Source organism: Prenolepis imparis, unplaced genomic scaffold (genome assembly GCF_030444845.1).
Source record: "Prenolepis imparis isolate NDT839.2.m4 unplaced genomic scaffold, iyPreImpa1.0 SCAF_6, whole genome shotgun sequence".
Taxonomy (NCBI): Eukaryota; Metazoa; Arthropoda; class Insecta; order Hymenoptera; family Formicidae; genus Prenolepis; species Prenolepis imparis.
This window is the reverse complement of record NW_028141164.1, coordinates 5212131-5232917: the sequence shown is the minus strand read 5'-3', so window position 1 is coordinate 5232917 and position 20787 is coordinate 5212131. Positions and strand designations below refer to the sequence as shown.

The window sequence follows — 20787 nt, the reverse complement described above, 5'->3', positions numbered from 1 at the left end:
TGCCTCGTAGAAGCGCGCGTTGCGTGCACGTTGCACCGGAGAAGGGAAGATTAGGGGCAGCAAGGGGAGGGACGGGACTGCATTGTTTCTCTCGCCGTGGCAATCTGTTGTCGGCCCTCTTCATTCGAGTGTCCTCGTTCTCCCTTCACCATAGCCACGCCACCAGCATCACCATCGGTGCCGCGGCACGGCATCACCACTACTCTACAACCGTCTAGTCTCATCTCGCCCGTCGCGGCGCCCGCTACTTTTCGCCGGCTTTCGTCGAGTGCTTAGACTTTTCGACCACCCTCGAGAATCGACCCTTCGAGCAGCAGCAACGCCACTGTACCGCCCCCCTCTGGTTCTGACTGCACCCTCCAAGCGCCGACAATTAGTTTCCTATTGACCTATACCGCGCACCCTCGACAGTACACCTCGCGAAAGAATCAAACCGGAACAACAAACAAACAAAGGGTCGTTTAATTCAAGGGTAGCGATGGAAACCGCGGCTTGTATTTACGATAACTACTTCTATTGTTATCCACGCATTTTTATTTAACGACATTATAATGAAATACACGATTTGAAATCAAAACAAGCTTCATGAAATTTGTCGAACGCAGAAAGTTTCGATATATTTGCTTCCGATTTCATCGGGGTATTTGAGGATAACGATATTCATTCTTAATGAAGGACATTTAAAAATGTATTAGCATATTGTGATTGACAAATACGCACGCGTTTTGATCTCTTGCTTCAGGTTTGACTTGAAGAAGCCATGACCTCATTACCGAATCGTACACACGATTGGCGTTTATGACGTTAGTGTCGGTTCGTGTGTGTGGTTGTGTGTATCTGACACCGCCGATACCAGGCGATACCAGTCGAGGGCACGTGTTGGTCGTGAGAGCCGGTGTGTCATGTCCGGCAGGTAGCCGAGAGTGTGTAACACACGAGACGGTTCCCGCGCGTCTCTGTTCCACTCTCTCGGCGTTGTAATTAAACGCGAGGGGCCGCGGCTAGAGTAAAAGCCGCACCAAGTGTCGTGCGGCATCGCTAATTAACGACGCCGAGGTGTCGAAATCGAGTCGCGATATTTCACCGGCCATCGTTGAATCATGTTAAATCGTTCGCGTTGGACACAATCGGCGGCGAACGGGGCAGAAACGCGGGATCAACTCGTACAGATTTTTCAAACACGGACAATTAATAGGGCGGAGTGAAAAACAAGCCGCCGAGGAGATAATGGCGCGATATCTTCCGCTTGGTCCAGCATTATAATTTGTGCGCGATGGAGAGAGAGAGAGAGAGTGAGTGAGCGGTGACGATGCATGAACGACAACTTGACATCTCAATTATAAGACAAAGATACCTTGATAAAGCAAGCATTTGCGACTAGAAACAATGTGCGTAAATAGGGAGTCATTAAGATAAATGTTTATGTTCATATGTCAAGAATTCTTGAAAAAACATTCTGAAATATTATGCAAATAACTGAATATTTAATTATGTATATTGATATTACTCTCAATCGTATATTAATATACAATTTTTTGAGATTAATTATATATGTATATTTTTTCGCATTATTCATTAAGCATAAGAAATTATGATATTGTCATTTCGAGTTTGATTTTTAAGCATGCTCAAAAAAATATTGTATTATATAAATAATAGGAAGAAAACAAGAGCTTCTCTTGCCGAGATTCATCGTATATAAGTTCGAACGGAGAAAGGAGAGGCGTAGAGAGAAGAGCATGATCCATAAAAAAAAATACGATACAATGAAAAGATCTTGTTGTACTTGTGGATTGTACGCGATGGACCCCATGTACGATGGAATGTAACGTCGTAATAACACAGCGAGCATAGCTGCAATATCGGTCGGAGCGTACGCCAAGCCCCGATGTACAACCATGTAAACGCATCAAGTGCCTCGACGCACGTTCTAATAGATGCACCTCTCTCGCACCATGCCCTTTAACAACGAGCCATACTTTAGTTCGCCGGTCGAACACGGCATGGACCATTCGATACACGCGCCCTACCGCGACGTATGCAATATCGCGACATCGACACACACAAGCGAGGAAAGTTGTAACAACGTCTAACATCATATATATTTCATCGGCGAAACTATGATCGGACTTGTAATAAAACTGCGAAGAATACCGGCACGCGAGAATTCACGATGTTCATTGTCTAGCGTCAAATTTTCTTCCTTTCTTTTTCTTTTTCTTTGAGAGAAATCGGCGATGCTCTATGCCGCCGTAAAAAGCCTGCATCAAACGACGTCGGCGCGAGTTACGCGGCAGAAAACAAAATGCAATTAACGACAATGGCCGCGTCTGTTCATTAGCATTTTTTTACGTGCTCGCTCGCGGCCTTTGTTCTATTTTCATTTCGTTCCATCACGGCGATCTACCGGCTCTCCTCTCTTTTCTACGGCCAGCCACTTCGCTCCATCGCCGCGCCGGTGCGCGCTTCATCCCTTCGCCTCTTCACCTTCAGCGTCCATTGTTGTCGGCGATGGCGGTGCGCTCATTGTGCTCCGACACAATAATAATTGCGCTAATGATCGCGCTCGAAAAGTGCTTCGTAATCGGCATGGTGGAGGGACCGATCTTTTCAGACTCTTTAGCTCGTTCCTTAAAGTAACTACCAACGCGATAAAACCTTTCGCTCGATAAAAAAAAAAAGAAACCGACGAAAAGGCTACAAGTCGAAGTCCATGCGTGTAATAGACGATATGTGCAAACGATGAAGATAATTTTCAGGAATTATAATACTGCTTTTAAATCTACAACCTTCTGTGTGTCTGCGCGCAAAGAAAGTCGGCTGAAATTTCGCTCGATCACAGTTTAAGTTGTTAGAGATATCTCGTACAATGTGATAAAAAGGAAAAATAATGCGCAGACACGATCGCATGCGCAATTTAAATAACTATGACAAAGCAAAGACCGACGGCGGTCGATGCACAAAGAGGCAGATACACCCGGAAGCGATCGTCGGGATCGAAGCGAGGACGAAAGAAGGGACTAGAGAAAAAGGGCCGTAAGTCCATTAAGCCGTAGCTTCTCATTCCGCGAGCGGTACTCTCTCGCGCCGGTGCTTAACCACATATTAAAGGGATCATGTAAGCGCGCGCCCGCACGTGTGTGCACGATTCGTACGTACCTAGAACGTGCGTTAACGTACGAAAGCGGGTAGGATACGCCACGCGGGGCACTCTCTTCATTTCCAGGCTGTCACGAGCAGAAGAAGATTCGGCCTGCGTTTGACAGCCCCAGGGTCTGGGTTGGGTGCTGCTGCTGCCGCCGCTGCCAGGGCTGGGAGAATCGTGCAGGGGCACGTTGGAGGTGGAGGATACACACAGTCGAGAGAATCGGGGGGAAAGAGGGGGAGGGAGGAGGAAGAGATGAGAGAGAGGAAGTTGGCGTGTGCCCATGTGCCGGTACTACCGATTATACCGTATACTGCATCGTACTGCTACATCGCGAAACCACCCCTTCTACACATTCCCCCTTTTCTCTTGCACGGCTTTAACTCGCCCTCCGCCAACACTTTTTTAGCTATATTCATCTCTCCCGCAAAAAAAATTGTGAAAGCAGACCAATATAGTTGAAAGAGAGCTACCTGCGCGCGGGTGTTTCCTTTCCTCCGTTTAATATCGGCGGTACATCGCATCTTTCTCTTTTTTTTCTCTTCCCGAGCGACGAGCGAGATATGATTCTTTCGTAAATTTTACGTTTTAATTACTCTCCCGTTGTTGAGCCCGATTGCCTTTGTCGCGTCCAAATGTCCGATTATGGGCTTCGTAAAGACGAACGAAGACTCAAATTCCGCGCGGAAATTTAGATTGAATCATCAGACAAGTGGAATATTCGTACTGAAACGTGCTGTTGCCAAAGGAGCCAGGTGTAAAGTCGTAATTACTTTGCATAGTAATAGCCTCGACGTATCTACATACACGAAGAAGAGAGAAAAAAAAGAGAGAACGCGCTCATCAATGCGCGTAATGCGAGACTGTCGTGAGTTGGTATTTAAAAAAATAATAATAATATACTGAAAATATATTATCCAAAGAGAATCTTAAAAACTTTTGTGATATCCACAAATAATTAACTGCATGTATATTATATTTTCGGTTCTCTGCGTTAAATAATATCATTATTTATGTAATGGTAGATATATAAAAAAGTTTCATTTTTTTAACTTAATTGGATAAAAAATTAATATATGCACACATTGCGCGCACGCGTTGACGTAATACAATATACATATATCAGATTTTAACCATTACGCGCATCTGCTTCATTGGATCCTTCGCATGATGGACTATCGTCAACCGGATTTTCATATCGTGAAAAATATAGCGATATCTTTGTGCACTTACGATAGAATTATTTTTGCGAAAGAGATCGGAGAATCGACGAGAGAGAATGTCGGAAAAGCGTCGAAGAGAAAGAGAACTTGAGAAGAAAAAAAGAAAAGAAGAAAGAGAGTGAAAGGGGGAGAAGAGACGCGGAGTAGAGGATCCGGAATCGAAATTCGGAGGACCAACGAGATTTTCGATGGAAACTGGAAACACGCGTGGAGCAGACGGGTTACCGGGAGAGAGCAGATGCAATGACGGCTGCTGTTTAATATCGGTGCCGCACATGGGCGCACTCCGAGACACATTTCACTAATATTGCAGCCAGCCAGCCAACCAGCCAGCCAGCCAGGCAGCCAGGCAGCCAGGCAGCAAGCGGCAGCGAGCGGAGACGGAGCGCTTCCCAGTCGCGCACGCTTTACATATCTCTCGGCGCATTAATATATTCAACACATATGAATATTGCAGAGGGACCGAGAAACACATAGGAAGCGAGATAGAGAAAGAAAAACGGGACGAGAGAGGGAGAGAGAGAGAGAGATAGAGAGAGGGAGGAACGGTGAGAGGCAGACAGAGATGATGTACTCGCCAGCTAAACCATTGTACCTATCTTGGGCTTCATGAAATCTGCAGTTCTCGCTTTCGCTCTTTCACTATCTCTCTATCCTCTGCCTCGCGCTCCCTTCGCCTCTCATTGTTCCGCGACAGAGCTTTGTGCTTTGTGCTTCTCGCAACTCCGGAACTATTTCCGTGGCTTTGAATAAGGAACTAATGAATACGAACTGTGGATGGTGGCAAGCTTATATATTTCCCGACGTGTATCACGTTTATCGTTACGCGAGCTACTTCATTTCCCTTCTCGCATTATTGACGTGTAATGATCTTATCAAAAAACGATGATCAGCAACGAATAGCTCTAATTTTGAAAATATAAAAAAATTAATACAATCCAGAGTAAAGATGTTATCGCTGTCATTGATAATTTCCGCGTTTGCGATCGTCAGCCCTAAATAATTTTAGCCTATAGCATCCTCTCTGTTTCTCTGCCAACTATCTTCGCCGGTGCGTTCCAGCTGCACTGTGCAGTTTCGGCGAGAGGTTTTCGAACGAGGCGTTTTCTGCCTCCATGGGAACCAATTACCCTCCCACCCTCTTACAAGAATGGCCGCCCCTTTGGGCGATGGTTGCTGGTATGCAAGAGTCCAGTGCGCGCGCGTGCATATGTTCGAGAGTCGCGTGAACACACGCGTGACAACATAACGCGTGCACATAATATACAGATATATGTATACATATGGAACATGAGCGTGAGTACGAAGTCACGTCCGTATTTCCTCACAAATGTACCTCTACACACACGCATATATCTATATATGCACACAGACGCGTACAATGTGCGTCCGACTCCTTGGCAATAGAGACTGGAGAGAACAGAAAGGAGAGACGGAGAAAGAGGAAACAAGCAGGGAAGAATGAGAGAGAAGCAACGGTGATGGATCGTCCAATCAGTGCCGCGAGATGGAGCACGAGAGAAACGGGGCGAGTGAGGAAGCGAGACCAGGAGAGAATCTTCTCCACCTATGGCATGGTACGCGGTGGACGATGAAAAAAAAAAAAAAAAAAAAGAGACGAAGAGCGACAGAGAGAGAAAGAGAGAGGGAGAGGTCATGGTCGGGTCGGTCTCCTGCTAATCGAAGAACACGAGGTGGCCCTGTGGCGGCTTCGCGCGAGAGAAACTCTACCTCGGCTATTCTCCGCTGCCATCACCTATCGCTGGACCGGCTATTGTGTAACTTGCTCTCGACGAAGCAACGAATTCCCTTCCGCGAGACCAATAGTCGTGATCTCGAGCTTCCCTGATGTTGCTCGATAAAATTCAAATTAATTCGTATTTTGGAATTGCTCTCGTATATTTCTGCAATATCCTCTTTTCTCCGTTTACATCTTAAAATTTTAAGACAATTCATATACTCTTTTTTCTTTAAAGAATTTAGGGAAAAACCAAGTTGCGTGTGTGTGTGTGTGTGTGTGTGTGTGTGTGTGTGTGTGTGTGTGTGTGTATTGTTAATATGACTTAAATAAATTTACATGACATAATTATCGTATAATTCATTTAATTTTTGATATGACCTATTAGCATGATAAAGCAAGCGATAAATAATTTAGTACAAAATCGGATTGCGTTTATCCGAATTGTGTCGATTACGTGACAAGGCTATGCTCGCTTACTCCTGGAGGAATCGCGGTGTACCGAGACAAACGGAACTGCGGTCGAAAGGGTCGCGAGCCGCGAGGTTGAACATCGCTCAAACTACCACGTACAATACCGGCGAGGATCCGCGTTGCGGAGGAGCTTCGTCGACGAATGTTTGCACGCGGAACGCCACGAAAGAATCTCTGCAATGGCGTAACGAGATAATCAAACGAGAGAGAGATATTGGTATAACATCGCGCAGACTCTCTTTCTTTCATTACCCTGTTCTTTCACAGTTTATATAACGATTTAATCGAGGGGAAATCGTATCCCTCTTAATTGCATTTATCTTACATCTCTTTTTGCATCACTGTTTTCTACATTTCGCTTCTTATATCGAGATTGGCAATGTCACTTTGTATGGATTATAGGACAGCCGAGCGTATAAATATACGACGTGATTACACCATAAATTCAACCATTCTTTCGTCGAGGAAAGCTGAACACGTTGCATACATGTCAGACTTTGCGAAAAAGGCTCTATTGCATAAACGCAGTGCACAATTTATTGACGATACGAATCCAAGATTATTGCAGAAAAAAAAACGAATTTTTTATTTGTAGATAAAATTATATTGCAAAATATTTTTAACATTTTTTATTTATAATTGTTCTCTCTTGATTTTTTTATGCGCACTTTTAATTAATAAATTTAAGTAATTATTAATAAACGACAAACGAAGAGCGTTATAGAAGATATATATATCCCCCACACACACATTAGACAAAGAAATAAATACAAAGTGCGGCAACGAATGTATGACTCGAATGATATATCTAGCTACGTCAATTCTCTTTCATCACCCATAGACACCCGAAATGCACTGCGGGAGATTGAAAAATGATTTTCTAGCACGAGCTACGCCACTGTGCGTAGAGTGGCGAAAGAGAGGAAGAGAGTGGAGAGAGGGCGGCTAACAATGGCCGCCAACCAAAACATCCGATAAATCTAACCGGCCCGGACCTCAAGCCCCGAGGGGTTTTAAACTCTCTCACCCCAAACGCCGACGCGGGCGCAACCCTTACATTACGTTACACACTCACGGAAAAGGGAGCCATGCCGTGTGCTATTGCAGGGCGAGATACGCAGGGAAGGGTGGTAGCGGGTGTGCACAGTACGGTGGTTCCGCGATGGGGAGAGGGACGTGATGTGCGACCCACGAAAAACCAAACCGAGAGAATTCCACCTCTCGTTCCTCTTTCACCTCCGCGTTCCTCCAGCATTCATCGCTCCCCGTCTCGGCTAACCTCCTTCTACCAGCAAACGTAACGAGATCTGCCGCGCGCGAGCGGTCGTGTACCGGTTCTGACGAAATTTCGACGAATTTGTTTTGCTACCGCATCCTAATTCGTTTTGTCCCGCACCCTGTTCGAAACCGCGGCCGAAATTCCATCTCGATGAACACGCGTACTAAAATTGCAATGAAAGTTACTCTCTTAGCAAAACTGAATGATTATTACTATAAATAGAATTATTGATTAAAAAGCCTTCAATTTTCATTATTGTTAACTTAAAGATTGCGCGTTAATCGGTCTTTTCATCAAATTAAATGGCCAAAAAGATAGGCGGTAAGAATGGAACTACGAGAAAGATTTTTAGACTTACTTTCGATCCATCGCGTGATGCGTGTCTACAACGATCGGAGAAAAATCACGACGTCAGATAGGGACGTGCCATTTCGAAACGCGTTCTTACGAAACTCGAAATAACACGAGAGACGTCGGCAGATACCTCCGTCGTCGCGCTCTTCGTAATAGACGGCGAGACGGAAATATGCAGGCGGAGAAAACGCGGAGGTACGCTAATGTCGTCGTCGACGCAGAAACCCGACTCTCGTCGCGCGACGTATCGAGAGTTAAACGACGCCTGGAATCCCGGGATTCCTCGACAGTCGCACATAATCAGGCGCGTCTACGATATTCCGCGCCCAAGTTGAGTGGCGAACCGCGTTTCCGCGTCGGAGAATGTCGATAGCTATCGACTACGCGCTTGAACGCACGCGAGTTTGACGTGCTGCTTGCTTAAAGAATATTGAAAAGTAATTTATAGTTAAGGCTAATAAAGAAAAAAAGTGCGTCAATGAGAGAAGAATGAAAAAGGTGTGGGTCGTGTAATATATTTACCTCTCTAGAATAAAGTATAATGAAAGATGAGTCTATATATATTATATAGACCATGTATATAGAGAATAAACGTATGTATTCATTGTAAATTTGATATTTTGCATCGATTTTAAAAATGGGAATCGCGCTACCATTCGAAACGTCAACACGCCAAATCGAATGAAATTTTGCACACACACAATCACGCGTCGCCATTGAATATCTCTCGTTATTCGCGCGCTACATCGAGATCGACTCGATGCTTCTGAATAATACGGAAAAAAGGATTCACATGAGGCTGCACGAAACGAAGGTGGAAACGAGAAGAAAAAGTAAAACCCTTTCTCTCTGGAGCGGTGCGCGAGAACCCAAGTCCGCCCCACCTTTCCTTTACAGATCGGCTCGAGAGAGGAGCGGCGTCCGCGCGGCCGTTTGCTCGCTCCGTGGGCGGAAGGAAGAGGTCCAGATGAGGAGAACGAAGAGGACGAGAGGCCAGAAAGAGGGACAGACAGGTCGGCCCGAGAGAGGAACCCACGGCTGCCATGGTTACCGTCGCATTCCCGCCTCGCCTCGTTGCCATGGAGACGACGGCATCCCCTGGTCCATCTCGCTCTCCGCTCTTTCCGTTCTCTCGCTTTCTCCGCTCTGCTCGCACGACAAGCCGGCTCGCTCGCACTCGCGAAATTCCGTCTTCCTCGCTCTCGAGGCGCCAATCTTCTCTCCGACGACGACAGACCTCTCTCGCCCTCGCTTCGTCCTTTCTACGCTGAGAATACCGGAGAGAGGGAAGTCGAAAAAGAGAGAAACGGACGCTGAGGAGACAGCCCGCGAACGTGTACGCATGCGCGATACTTGGTCCTTCGCGATATCAGCCTCTCCGGAACAGTTCGATCACTTATCAAACGCGAGTCACCCACGCAACCTCGTAATGCACTCTCGCCCGATACTTATCTGTGGTATTCGAGAGGATCTTGATGTCTCTTGAAGAGGATCGACACGATGTCGCCTCTACTGAAACGACAAGTGCACAAGATCGCGCATGCGTGATAATAAAATAAAAGAACGGAAGTATAATGTCATCGACAATTTTTTTTGTAAATATTTGCTTCACTCATTATTTTTTTGATAACCATTGCAATATCGTTCAATTTTAGCTTATATGTATATTCGATACTATAATAACGATGTGTAAGCACGTGAGATATTTTGAATTGTACTCGACGATATCGAATGAGTTTAAATTGGGAATAATAAATAGAGTTTCCGGCGAATTTTCTACAATTTTGCGCGATACGCTGCGTTATGCTCGTTAACCATCGCCAAGCAAAATTATTCGCGCGCGAAACGAACGAGATGTAAACGTTCCGTTTCATAAACCGCGATCCTGATTGGCCGTCGCGTCATCCGATATCAATATTTATTCAGCGCGGCGAATGCCCGAGGCCGATTAAAACTTGTTTAAGCGGCCAACGATTCGCTCCTCCCACTGAACGCACACGAAGTACACGTATAAAATAATCGCGCCTTTTCTCTTTACCTTACGCACGGCACGCACAATTAAAAATGATTAAAGATTAATTCGGGCGAGAGTCAAAATAAATTTACACTTCGCGAATGTCATTACGCGCAACTTTTACACTGTGTATTACAAACTTGAAAAGTATTATAATCAAACATATTGATAGATGAAAAAATTAATTGCTCCTAAAAGAATTACAGAGTCGTGCAACTTTTAAAAGGCACTTAATTTTTGCAGTCATTATTCGTATTGTTATTTTTCGTATTGTTATTCGTATTATTATTATTTGTTTATTTAGCTCAGAGTTATTTTTCAGCGCTTTGGAATTTTCCCAAGCGCAAAGCTTGGTAAAAAATAGGTAACAATTGTACAAATAAAATGGCAAAAAGAGCGAAATACAAAAGTATATAGACAAAATTGCAGACAGAAAACCGAAATAATACATACAATTGAAAAGAATTATAAAATTCTTTTTTTACAATGAACAGGTTTTTATAAAACTTTTACCAGCAAATGCATATGAGAGCAGATAAAAAATAATCTCAGCGGGGAAAAATAATAATTGAATTAATCATTTTTTATTATTAGAATATTTTAAATTATTGAATAAATGTCAGTGTATTCTAATATAAAAGTTCATAGAAAAATTAATGTTAAATTGTACTGCATCTGGCGATGCAAGTGTTGCAAACGATTGACACGATATCGTCTTTAAGATTAAGGGCATTGCGTTTAAAAAAATCTCTTATAGAAGTCACTATACCATGGGCACGTTATATGCAAAGTATATATAACTGAAGTTGATACGATAAACTTTTATTTCAAGATTGCCAAATGGCAACTTGTGATTAAAAGCGACGAGCTTGTATATGCAATGGTAAAAGCGCAAAAATTTCAGATTTATGTGAAGAACTCGACTTACCGGGACTGCCGAGGAAGACGGAGGAATAAAGGACACCACGACGCGCGTCGCTCGCCGCACGTTGCGCGTCAGGCGGCGAATTCCATTCTCTACGAGGACACCATTTGCCTGAAACAAATTAATTTTGTTTTCGTTAAAAAAATAATTATTACAACACCATTATGATAAACTTATTTTCTCAGTCACTCTATTTGTCATGCGTCTTTACGACATTAATAAAACATATTCCTATAAGAACCGGATATCATGAACGTTTTTCACCTTTAATAAAAGAAAACTTAACATTAGGAAAGAACAGTAAATCTATAAATCTCCATTCTCAAATCAGCGAGCGCTCGTTGACACGCTTTAAATGCATTAAAGCAAAGAAGATATTGCCGAGCCACAGTGGTTTGAGTTATGGACAAAATTTGTTTCGAGATAAAACGTCGGCGGTTACAACGCCACATTCGAAATGCTGTAGGAAAATCGTGCCGATAACACGAAATAGCCTGTTCTCGTGTAAAAATAGATGTTCTCGTATCGATCCCCCCGCACGAAAACATTATTATGCGAACGCCGTGGAGAAAAAGTATGCAGAAAGGGTCGATATGGAGAAAGCAAAAGATTCGTGATGGTCGGCGTCACGACTTCGGCTAAACAGATTCTATCGCGTACTCTGCTCTATATATGTATATACGTATGCTCTGTTATAGCGCTCACATTCTTTTTTTCACCGGGGTAACATGCGACGTTAACCCTATGCGATTTACTCCGCCAAGAATAATCCTACAATTATGTTGATTGTAGTAATTAGTTTAAAGTGCACAGGAAGCCACACTTGTATTAAATTGCGCGACATTCGCTCGACGATTACATTATTCAAGCATAATATTAATCAATTTCGTCACGTGAACCTTGCGATCAAAAGGTAAAAGAATATTTTACTTCTAAAAAATAGCTCACCTAAAAAAAAATAAAAGAATAATTTCTTATTTATTTCTTTGTGTAACAACAACGCAAATTCAGAGTTTCTAGCTCCCAACTGATTTATCAAGCGCAGAGCACCCGCGGCTGCAGTATTGCAATTTTCCAGATGCGAAAATAGGAAAGGTATCTACTTTATTTCCAGGGAGATCCCGGCTGAATGAGGATACACGGTAAGAAAGGGTGGCGCCGGGGGATAAGAGTAAGCCGCGGAGCGAAGTAATTTCACACGAGAGAGTAGAGGGTCTCGCTGGGTGAGAGAAGATCCCGCGGAGCTATAGTCTTATCTCGGAAATATAGCGGGCACATCCCCCTGCGAAAATTATATTCTTGGAAAGCAGAAAATTGCTTCGCTTCAGCCCATCCTGTATAAGCGCGCACAGTGCACCGATATTAAGTTCTTGTAACATTTTTTCATCCGATCAACTTATCGCATTATATTACAGAGAGATGCAGAAATATTAATTTCAAATGAAATATATAAAATCGAATCAATAAATTTAATTAATGCAATTAATGCCGAATATCATTTCGATTCGAGTATAACCGGCTCGCGCTTCAAATTAATGGATTTAAAAACGAATCCAACGATGTTGATTATAGTGCGCTGAGCGATGCGCGTTTAACTCTCTTGATTGTTACGGTCACGGTACGTCCCGTCAGTTTCTGGTGAAACGAAATGACAGGGCTGCGTCGGTGATTCGAAAATAATGGTTATTCCGACACGAGGGACAGCCGGGATCGCGTTAATGACAAGAGATTAGTGTCCTGGCACCTGATCCGCGGGCAAATCTATCGAGATAAACTTCTCTTCATCGATATGTTGTACATGTTGAAGAAACGCTGAAAGATACAGTGATAAAGTGCCGAATACTGGGCGTTATTCGCATGTAAATATCCAAAGTGCATTCTTGCTTCGACGTGGAATATCTCATTGACGGAGGTTTCATCTTTCCGCGGCGCGGATAAGTGAATAAACAATATATCAGGATTATTCAAAGTCATTTGCTCGCGTTGCCGACCCATTACGCACCGGCAGACCATACGTCACGGCCATTTCGAAGTCCTCGGAGGCACAGGTTCTTTGGATACCTGTAGAATCCTAGAACGCGGAGGTGGGGCGAATGGATGGAGATTTATAGCCGCTAGGAGACAGGGTGTAATCATACACATCGCCCCATCAACTCTGTAACTGTGATTTACCGTGGGAATTCTAAAAACTTCTGGAGTTTCTACCGTATTTTCACCCGAACTCTCCGAATTTCGGTACACGGCTATGACGACTGTCATATGTCAAATCTATGTGACATTCGCGAATGTATATGTCATAAAATGCTAAGAACGTTTTATCCAAACGAATGTATAAAATAAACTTTATAAAAATCATTTGTAACATAATAGAGTGATAGGGGCTCGAAATATAATGTGCGTTAAAACATCGTTTCTAAAATTTTGATAATGATAAAAGACAAATAAAAAATTGATTTTTTTATTCACGCGTCTGCAAAACAATCGTCGCATCTGCGACAACGAGAGAGTGCAAAATGTTTTCTCTCGAAGAAAACAGATTCGTTAAATGGTATCAAGTGAGCCGTCTTCTTTGAATGATTACCGTAGCTAAATTGCGAGTTAACTTTAGTCTAACGGGTTCGAGTGTTCGCGACAGTCATGCCACAGGGCCGAGTCATGTATCGGGCAAAGCCCTGGAGGGATACGATCGGTGGGAAGTGGATGGACCGTGATACGACGAGTACGTCATCTTCGCCGGGAACTGAATTTGTATAGCCACGATGCGCGACGCGAATTCCCGCTATGGGGCTTTATTTTTGCGCCCAACAACAGCTGACGGTTATAAATTGGAATGTAACGCGTCGGGCACGCGACGGACGTCGTTCGCCCCTTCCTGCATCGTTGGAGATTTTTCCATGACTAATTTGTTTCGGCAACGGAAAATTTCGGAGCTATGCATATTAATTTTTTTTTATTTTCGGCGATCGTTGCAAGTTGTCGCGGCTTTGTATGTACTTATATATAAATTATGTAAACATTTCTAGAAAAGTGTATTAGTTTTCTTAAATTTAATTATTAAAAATTGTTAAATTTAAAAGCTATTTCCAAAATTTTCTGCAGAAACATTGATAATTACAAAGACTTTAATATTACGAAATGATTTCGCGCCGTTATCGATTAGAGAGTCTTCCAGATCGAAATAAAGAGATTCTTGAAGAAGCTTCACGACGTCAGTATCCGGCTGTGCTGCTCGTGGAGAGACCGTAGCGGATGTTATAGGATATAGGTGCGCACCCAATAACCCCATCACGTCGGAGATGCTTCCTCGGTATAAATAAATCAATATAACTCGCTTCCACCCTTAGACACCGCCCTCTTTCGCCGTAAAGAAGTGACGTATGAGGCTCGCATCCTCAAGGCGAGGGTTGAGGAGGCCACCCTGTTATTTCACAGTTAGGCTCGTCCCTCTCATACTCCTCTAACACCCTCAACCATCTTTCTCCAACCGTCGTCTTCCACCATCCAGACCGACCTGTGTGTCCCTAGTGCCGCTTCCAAGCGCGCACGAGTCCCTGGGGAAGCTTTTGTCCTCGAGCTGTAAGCGACTTCCTGACAGGCCAAGTTTGCACCTGCTCTCCTTCTGGCTCGCTCGTGTCTCTCTTTCTCTCTCACTTCTTCCAGCCGCCCTCGACATCTCTTTCGCTCGTTGTTTCACGTGTTGCTCTTTCTCTCTCTCACCGTCTCCCCTTCGCAAGTTCCGCCTAATCTTATGTCGCCCACACCACCACCATCACCACCCACCGACGCGTAATTTATTCGGGATGGGTATCCTCTCTCTTCGGCCAAAGGTAATCCGTAGATCAGCGCGCTGGATAAACCGGGCGTGTCATTATATACGTTCGTCGAAATTATTTTCGAATAATCCCCGCCGTCGACACCTCGAACTCACTTATCTTAATTAAAATTACTCTTGCCACGGGGCTCGGGACGAATCGGATGTTTACGCGATTTACGGTAATAATGCCGACAGTAAACCTACTTCCTTAAAGTGACAGAGTTTATAAACCGTTTTCTGTGAAGATGCAAAGAGATTACTCATTATACGGACGTTCACGCGCGTCAATTTACAAGATCCAATAATCATTCTTTAAATTTATGTAACGTTCTAAAACTTACATCAACGTTTCTGCAGAGAAGAGCTTATAAACAAAGTAAATCGAAATTAAAGATTATAAAACAAAATTACTCATTTTTCTTTAACTAAAACACATTTGCGTAATAAACGAGTAGTTTCAAGGTTGTCGGGCGGCATCGTGACGTAATTGTTATTTTCCATTTGCGAACAAAACCACCGTCTTTCTTCGGTAAATAGAAGGCGACGGACGGAGGTTCGCGTTCGCAGATGTCGGAGATGCCGAGTGATTAATGACGCCCGATAGACGTAATTTGTTGCGGCTTGCAAACTCGGGGATGCCGTTTCTCGGTACGTCTTTCAAATTCAAATTATTGATAAACAGGATGCTGTTTGTAACAGCCAGTACGAGATGCTGTCGAACGAACTGAGACGACTTCACTAAGCGCGAGCGATATAGTAATTAATTTCAGACAGCATGTTACGCGATTTTCATTATCTCGAGTCGGGATAGTTATGATGCATCTCATCTTCTAACAATAAAAAATTCTTACATATACGAGCAAAAAGAGGAAAACTTGTATAATATAATAACATAACATGTGCGACTAAGAATTATATTAGTGTCGTAAAATTATACTGAGATATTAAACAAAATAATCGTTGAGCTTAGATATTATCGCATAACGCATGTAATTATTCCGGTTTTCTAGATAATATTATTCGTCCTCATTTATCTGCGCGTGAATTTATCCTTAATTACAATTATCGATTACGATGAAAAGAACGTAAGAAAAAAAATGCACGAAGGATAATTTAATCAAATTGAAACATGTAAGCTGTATCGATCGCGCATTATTTAGCTCGAATAAAAAGGCATAATAATTCTTAATTGGAATAAAGATATGAGAGTGATATGTGTGGTCATTTTAATCATCGTGTCGCTAAAAGTATGTCGCGATCGCGAATGCAACATTGTCATTTCTCGCGGCGAACGGATACGCGATTATCATTAAATACGTAATGGCAAGAAACAGCGTAATGGAAACGGTCGAAGGGCCCGGACGGTCAAACCAAATGATAAGATCGAACAAAGGTGTTAACGTAACTTAACGGCGACAGCTGAGAATACCAGGCCTTGGTAATGCGCACCAACGCGCCTTCTCTCGCCTTCTTCGCTTCCTCTATAAAAACGCAAATTCACAATTAACACTCTTTCGTTCGCGATAGCCGAATTTACGTTGGCACTTAGCGCGTACGCAACACCTTTCGCTCGCATTTTAAACCCTTATCGCGCGACACCTTCATCACATTCTTACATACAGGCACTGTGTTTCAAGAAGCATTTCAGGGTCTGAAATTAATTTCCTTTTTCTGAGAACTACCAGCACAAAAGCGTTAAACAATCAAGAAAGTTTTAAAAAATGTATCTCTTGCATTCTATGCAAATTATATACAGCGGAAAGGGATAACTTTTGAGAAAAAATTATTCTATAAAACCACTGTGATGATTTAATATTTGCAACTTTCATTAATTTTCATTATAGAGATTCATTACTAGATCCAATGTTATATAAAAGTATCAGAAATGTTATAATTAGCTGAATAAATATTCACCGATTACTACTTTGACGCTTTGATTAATTATGCTTATTTACTTTTGTATCGGCCAATAATTCGATAAAAATCGCTATCGATCTCATGACGCGAGTGCTTGCATTAATATCATAAATCAGACACTTAATCTTCGCGAACGGGCGAAATCGATGCAATAATGCTCCGCCTCGCCGTGGATCTCACAATCGTGAAAGTACATCGTCGATATCGGATATTGCAATCAATCAATATTGCCATTTTAATACATTATTAAAGGAGCAATATATATTTAATCGAAATTCTCGATGTTCAACGTGTATTTTGTAAAATCATATAATCTACGCCGCGCGTCCTCAAAATTCGAACCGTTTATTGCATCACGATTTATCTCGAAATTATAAATACGAAATTATAATTATAAAATAATTGATATCCGATGCCCACGAGGATACAGTTAAATTAATAGCGTGCGCGTACAAGAAATAGTCGGATAAGCAAAAGCTCGACCCTCTCGCTCGTGGGTGGTGAACGGTTAGAAATCACGGCGAGTGACGTCATTGCTCGTGACACGCGCCGGTTTAATTAACGTTACAATGCCGAATCCGCGTGCGTGTGTGCGTCACAGAAGGTGGAAACCGAGGAGGCAAAGGTCGACGCGCCGTACTCGGATAAACCGCGTACCCTCGGTCGCCGCACCTCCTCTCTTTCTGGCACTCTGCCTGCCGACCTCCGATCCGCCCCCGGGGGCCCCGGGACCACGTTCTCCAAATTACCGGCCCCGTACCGTTGCAACAGCGCTGCACTTAGCGTAAATTCACGGCGAATCGACGGCGCTTGACGTCCCTTTCCCTAGTCTCCCTGCTCCACCTCCATCACCATCTCTTCCTCTTTCTCTTTCCAACTCTGCTATTCTGTGGAACGATCGCCTCCGTGGCGCCGATATTTTTTTTTTCTATCGATATATTTATAGAAAATGTTCTCCTACTGTCACGGCTAAGTCCAGGATTAACGATACGTAGAAACAGAACCAAGAGTATATTGCGAAACCGCCAATAATTTGTCGAAGTCAGCAAAAGTCAGAGCCACGAGCTCTGAAAAATTATTGATATCGCCGTGGTTTAACCATTAAATTTTATCTACTTAACGGGAATTGCACGTTCAACGTCACGATCTCGATATAAGATCGATATAAGATCTCAATCATATCGCCTCGATTTTTATCCCGTTGGTTTCTCACGTTTCTATGCTCTATGTATTCGCCTGATATTTTTTTCGTTTATACGCAACGGCAAGGCACGAAAGATAGAAAGGGTCATATACGAAAAGAGGCGATAAACAGCTGATAAAGTCGAGATATATCAAAGCGACGGTGAAGCGTTATTATTCGACGAGTCACCGCATTCTCTCTTCCTCTCTCTCCTTTTTACACACAGCGTGCACATTGTGAGGTCGTGAATCGCGTGAGTGCATGTGCGTGCTATGGCCATGTGTCGCAGACCGGCCACGACACACGGGACCGAGATAGGAGAGATTTAAAATGTTACGGCAGGTCGGGAGGACTAAATGATGATAAACTATCTCGGCAGTCCCGGTAGGCTGACCCTGCACGACGACTTGAATTACGGCCGTAAAACAAAACTACCCGATGCCAGGCGTGCTCAACGAAACGAAAGACGTATTCGCGTCAATCTGTCCAAGGGAAGCGCCGAAATGCATAATCACGCGTACAACTCGCGAGGCTTTCGTGACTTTTTTGATATTTTTTTTATATCCGCGCGAATGATTGATAAACGAATAAGAGAGAAAGAGAAGGAGCTTACAGTATTATAACAAATATTGATTAAGCATTATATATTTTTATACACAGAGAAAATTTTCTCTTAGAATTTACCCTGAAAATCATGGTAATTGTGGGACAATATGGTATGGAAAGAATTTTATGAGAATTTCTCTGATTAATATTTATCACAATAAAAATAATAATATCTATTACAATAAAATCTAAAACATGTTTTATTAATTTTACTACACTGCATGGTAAAATTAATCATCAAACATATTTTATTGTGATAGATATTATTATTTTTATTGTGATAAATATTAATCAGAGAAATTCTCATAAAATTCTTTCCATACCATATTGTCCCACGACTACCATGATTTTCAGGGTAAATTCTAAGAGAAAATTCTCTCTGTGTATTTTTATATCTTATATATTTCATAAAATGTGCATTAACATTAAAGTAATCGTGAGACAATATGATATGGAAAGAATTTTATGAGAATTTCTCTCATTAATATTTATCACAATAAAAATAATAATATCTACACACTAAAATATAAAACATGTTTGATTAATTTTACTACACTGCATGGTAAAATTAATCATCAAACATATTATATATTTTATTGTGATAGATATTATTATTTTTATTGTGATAAATATTAATCAGAGAAATTCTCAAAATTATTTCCATACCATATTGTCCCACGACTATCATGATTTTCAAGATAAATTCTAAGAGAAAATTCTCTCTGTGTATTTTTATATCTTATATATTTCATAAAATGTGCATTGTATTTTTTGCATAGTGAGATTTTATTATTTGACATCTTGCGATGTCTCTGAAATAATTGAAGCATTAATCAATTTAAAAATTATCATCGCCGTCGCGATGCATTTATCGGACAAAAGATTGTAACATGATTCCATATATTACGATATATTTACATACGTCAAAATGTGGGGAAAGAAAAAACACTCGAAAGCGTTTGTTGGTAAAGATTTTAATGCAGTTCGTAAAGATTTTAATGCAATTCGATGCGTAATGTTGCGGAATGCCATAAATTCTCGACTGCTGGATTAAATTCGCGACTTTGCCCGGTCATTTGAAAGACGTGCGCGTTTAGAAAAGCGTCGTAAAATCGCGATCGAACAATCAGGACTTTTCTCCACGAATTACTCAGCACGAATTTCGCTCACGCCCGCCGTATATCCCCTTCCCCCCTTTCACCCTTTCCAAGTCCCAATCTCGCTTCCCGCCGCACAGCCGGGATTATTAATTCCCTCGTTAAAATTCGACCCGCGGCGTCGCCACGGTTTGTTATTTACGAACGAAAATTGTAAATACGAGCGCGCGCGTATCGACGCGCGACCACTCCCGCGGCCGCGAGCAATTAATAATCGCATCGGAGCTAATTAAATCCGGAAAACATGCAAATGCACTGTTTATATTTCAAAGCAACGGTCGATCGAGTGCAACGACGAATCGAGTAAAGAGGGGGGGGGGGGGGGAGTTGCCGCTGGGAAGAGCGAGGAAACGCCCGAGGGGGATTCGGATTATAAATTGTCCATAAAAATGCATAAAACACGATCGCGCTCTATTAATTACCGTTTTGCGATATCGTACGCCGCCAGGTCTATTAATGCGAGCCTGTTCCCGTGCGCGGAAACAGGCGCGGAGTCAATCAAAAACAGATTTCAATATACAATTCATCGACGATATACATTCAGATAAGATTTCAGATAAGAAGTATCGGAATCCAAATATGTATATAAGCGAAAGAAGAGAAAACCTGCTCAATCTTTTCGGCGATATCTATTATTCGATCGTTGAACATCGTTGGCTCGAAATATCGCAAGCGCGCGCTTGGCGATTCGGCCATTTTAATTGACGGTTATGCCGAAAAGATTGATCGAAGTTACCGATGGAAGATTCGCTGTTAAAGAGAGAACTACTCACGGGAGAAGTAGCACGCATAGTCGCACGTTGATTAATTCGATGGCGGCCGGTCGTGGTAGTCCTTCATCGTGCGTTATTTCCGAGAAATTATCACACGAAAAAAATGACGCGCGCGGTACTCTGCAACGACGCGGGTCATGCGCCTTGCTCGTGCTGCCAGCTGACGAGGAACGCGGAAAGTACCG

At 42.7% G+C, this 20787-nt stretch overlaps 1 protein-coding gene across 6 annotated transcripts in view; it reads right to left on the bottom strand.

Annotated features, from left to right (window-relative positions):
* Positions 1-20787, bottom strand: part of Hth (Meis homeobox homothorax) — a 380805-nt gene that overhangs the window by 165698 nt on the left and 194320 nt on the right. For 3 of the 6 annotated variants that reach the window (XM_083040066.1, XM_083040070.1, XM_083040068.1), the window contains one exon: positions 11156-11263. In XM_083040066.1, coding sequence (XP_082896192.1) covers positions 11156-11263 — 108 coding nt within the window. The remainder of the gene's footprint in view (positions 1-11155; positions 11264-20787) is intronic. The other 3 variants (XM_083040065.1, XM_083040067.1, XM_083040069.1) reach the window with 1 other exon arrangement.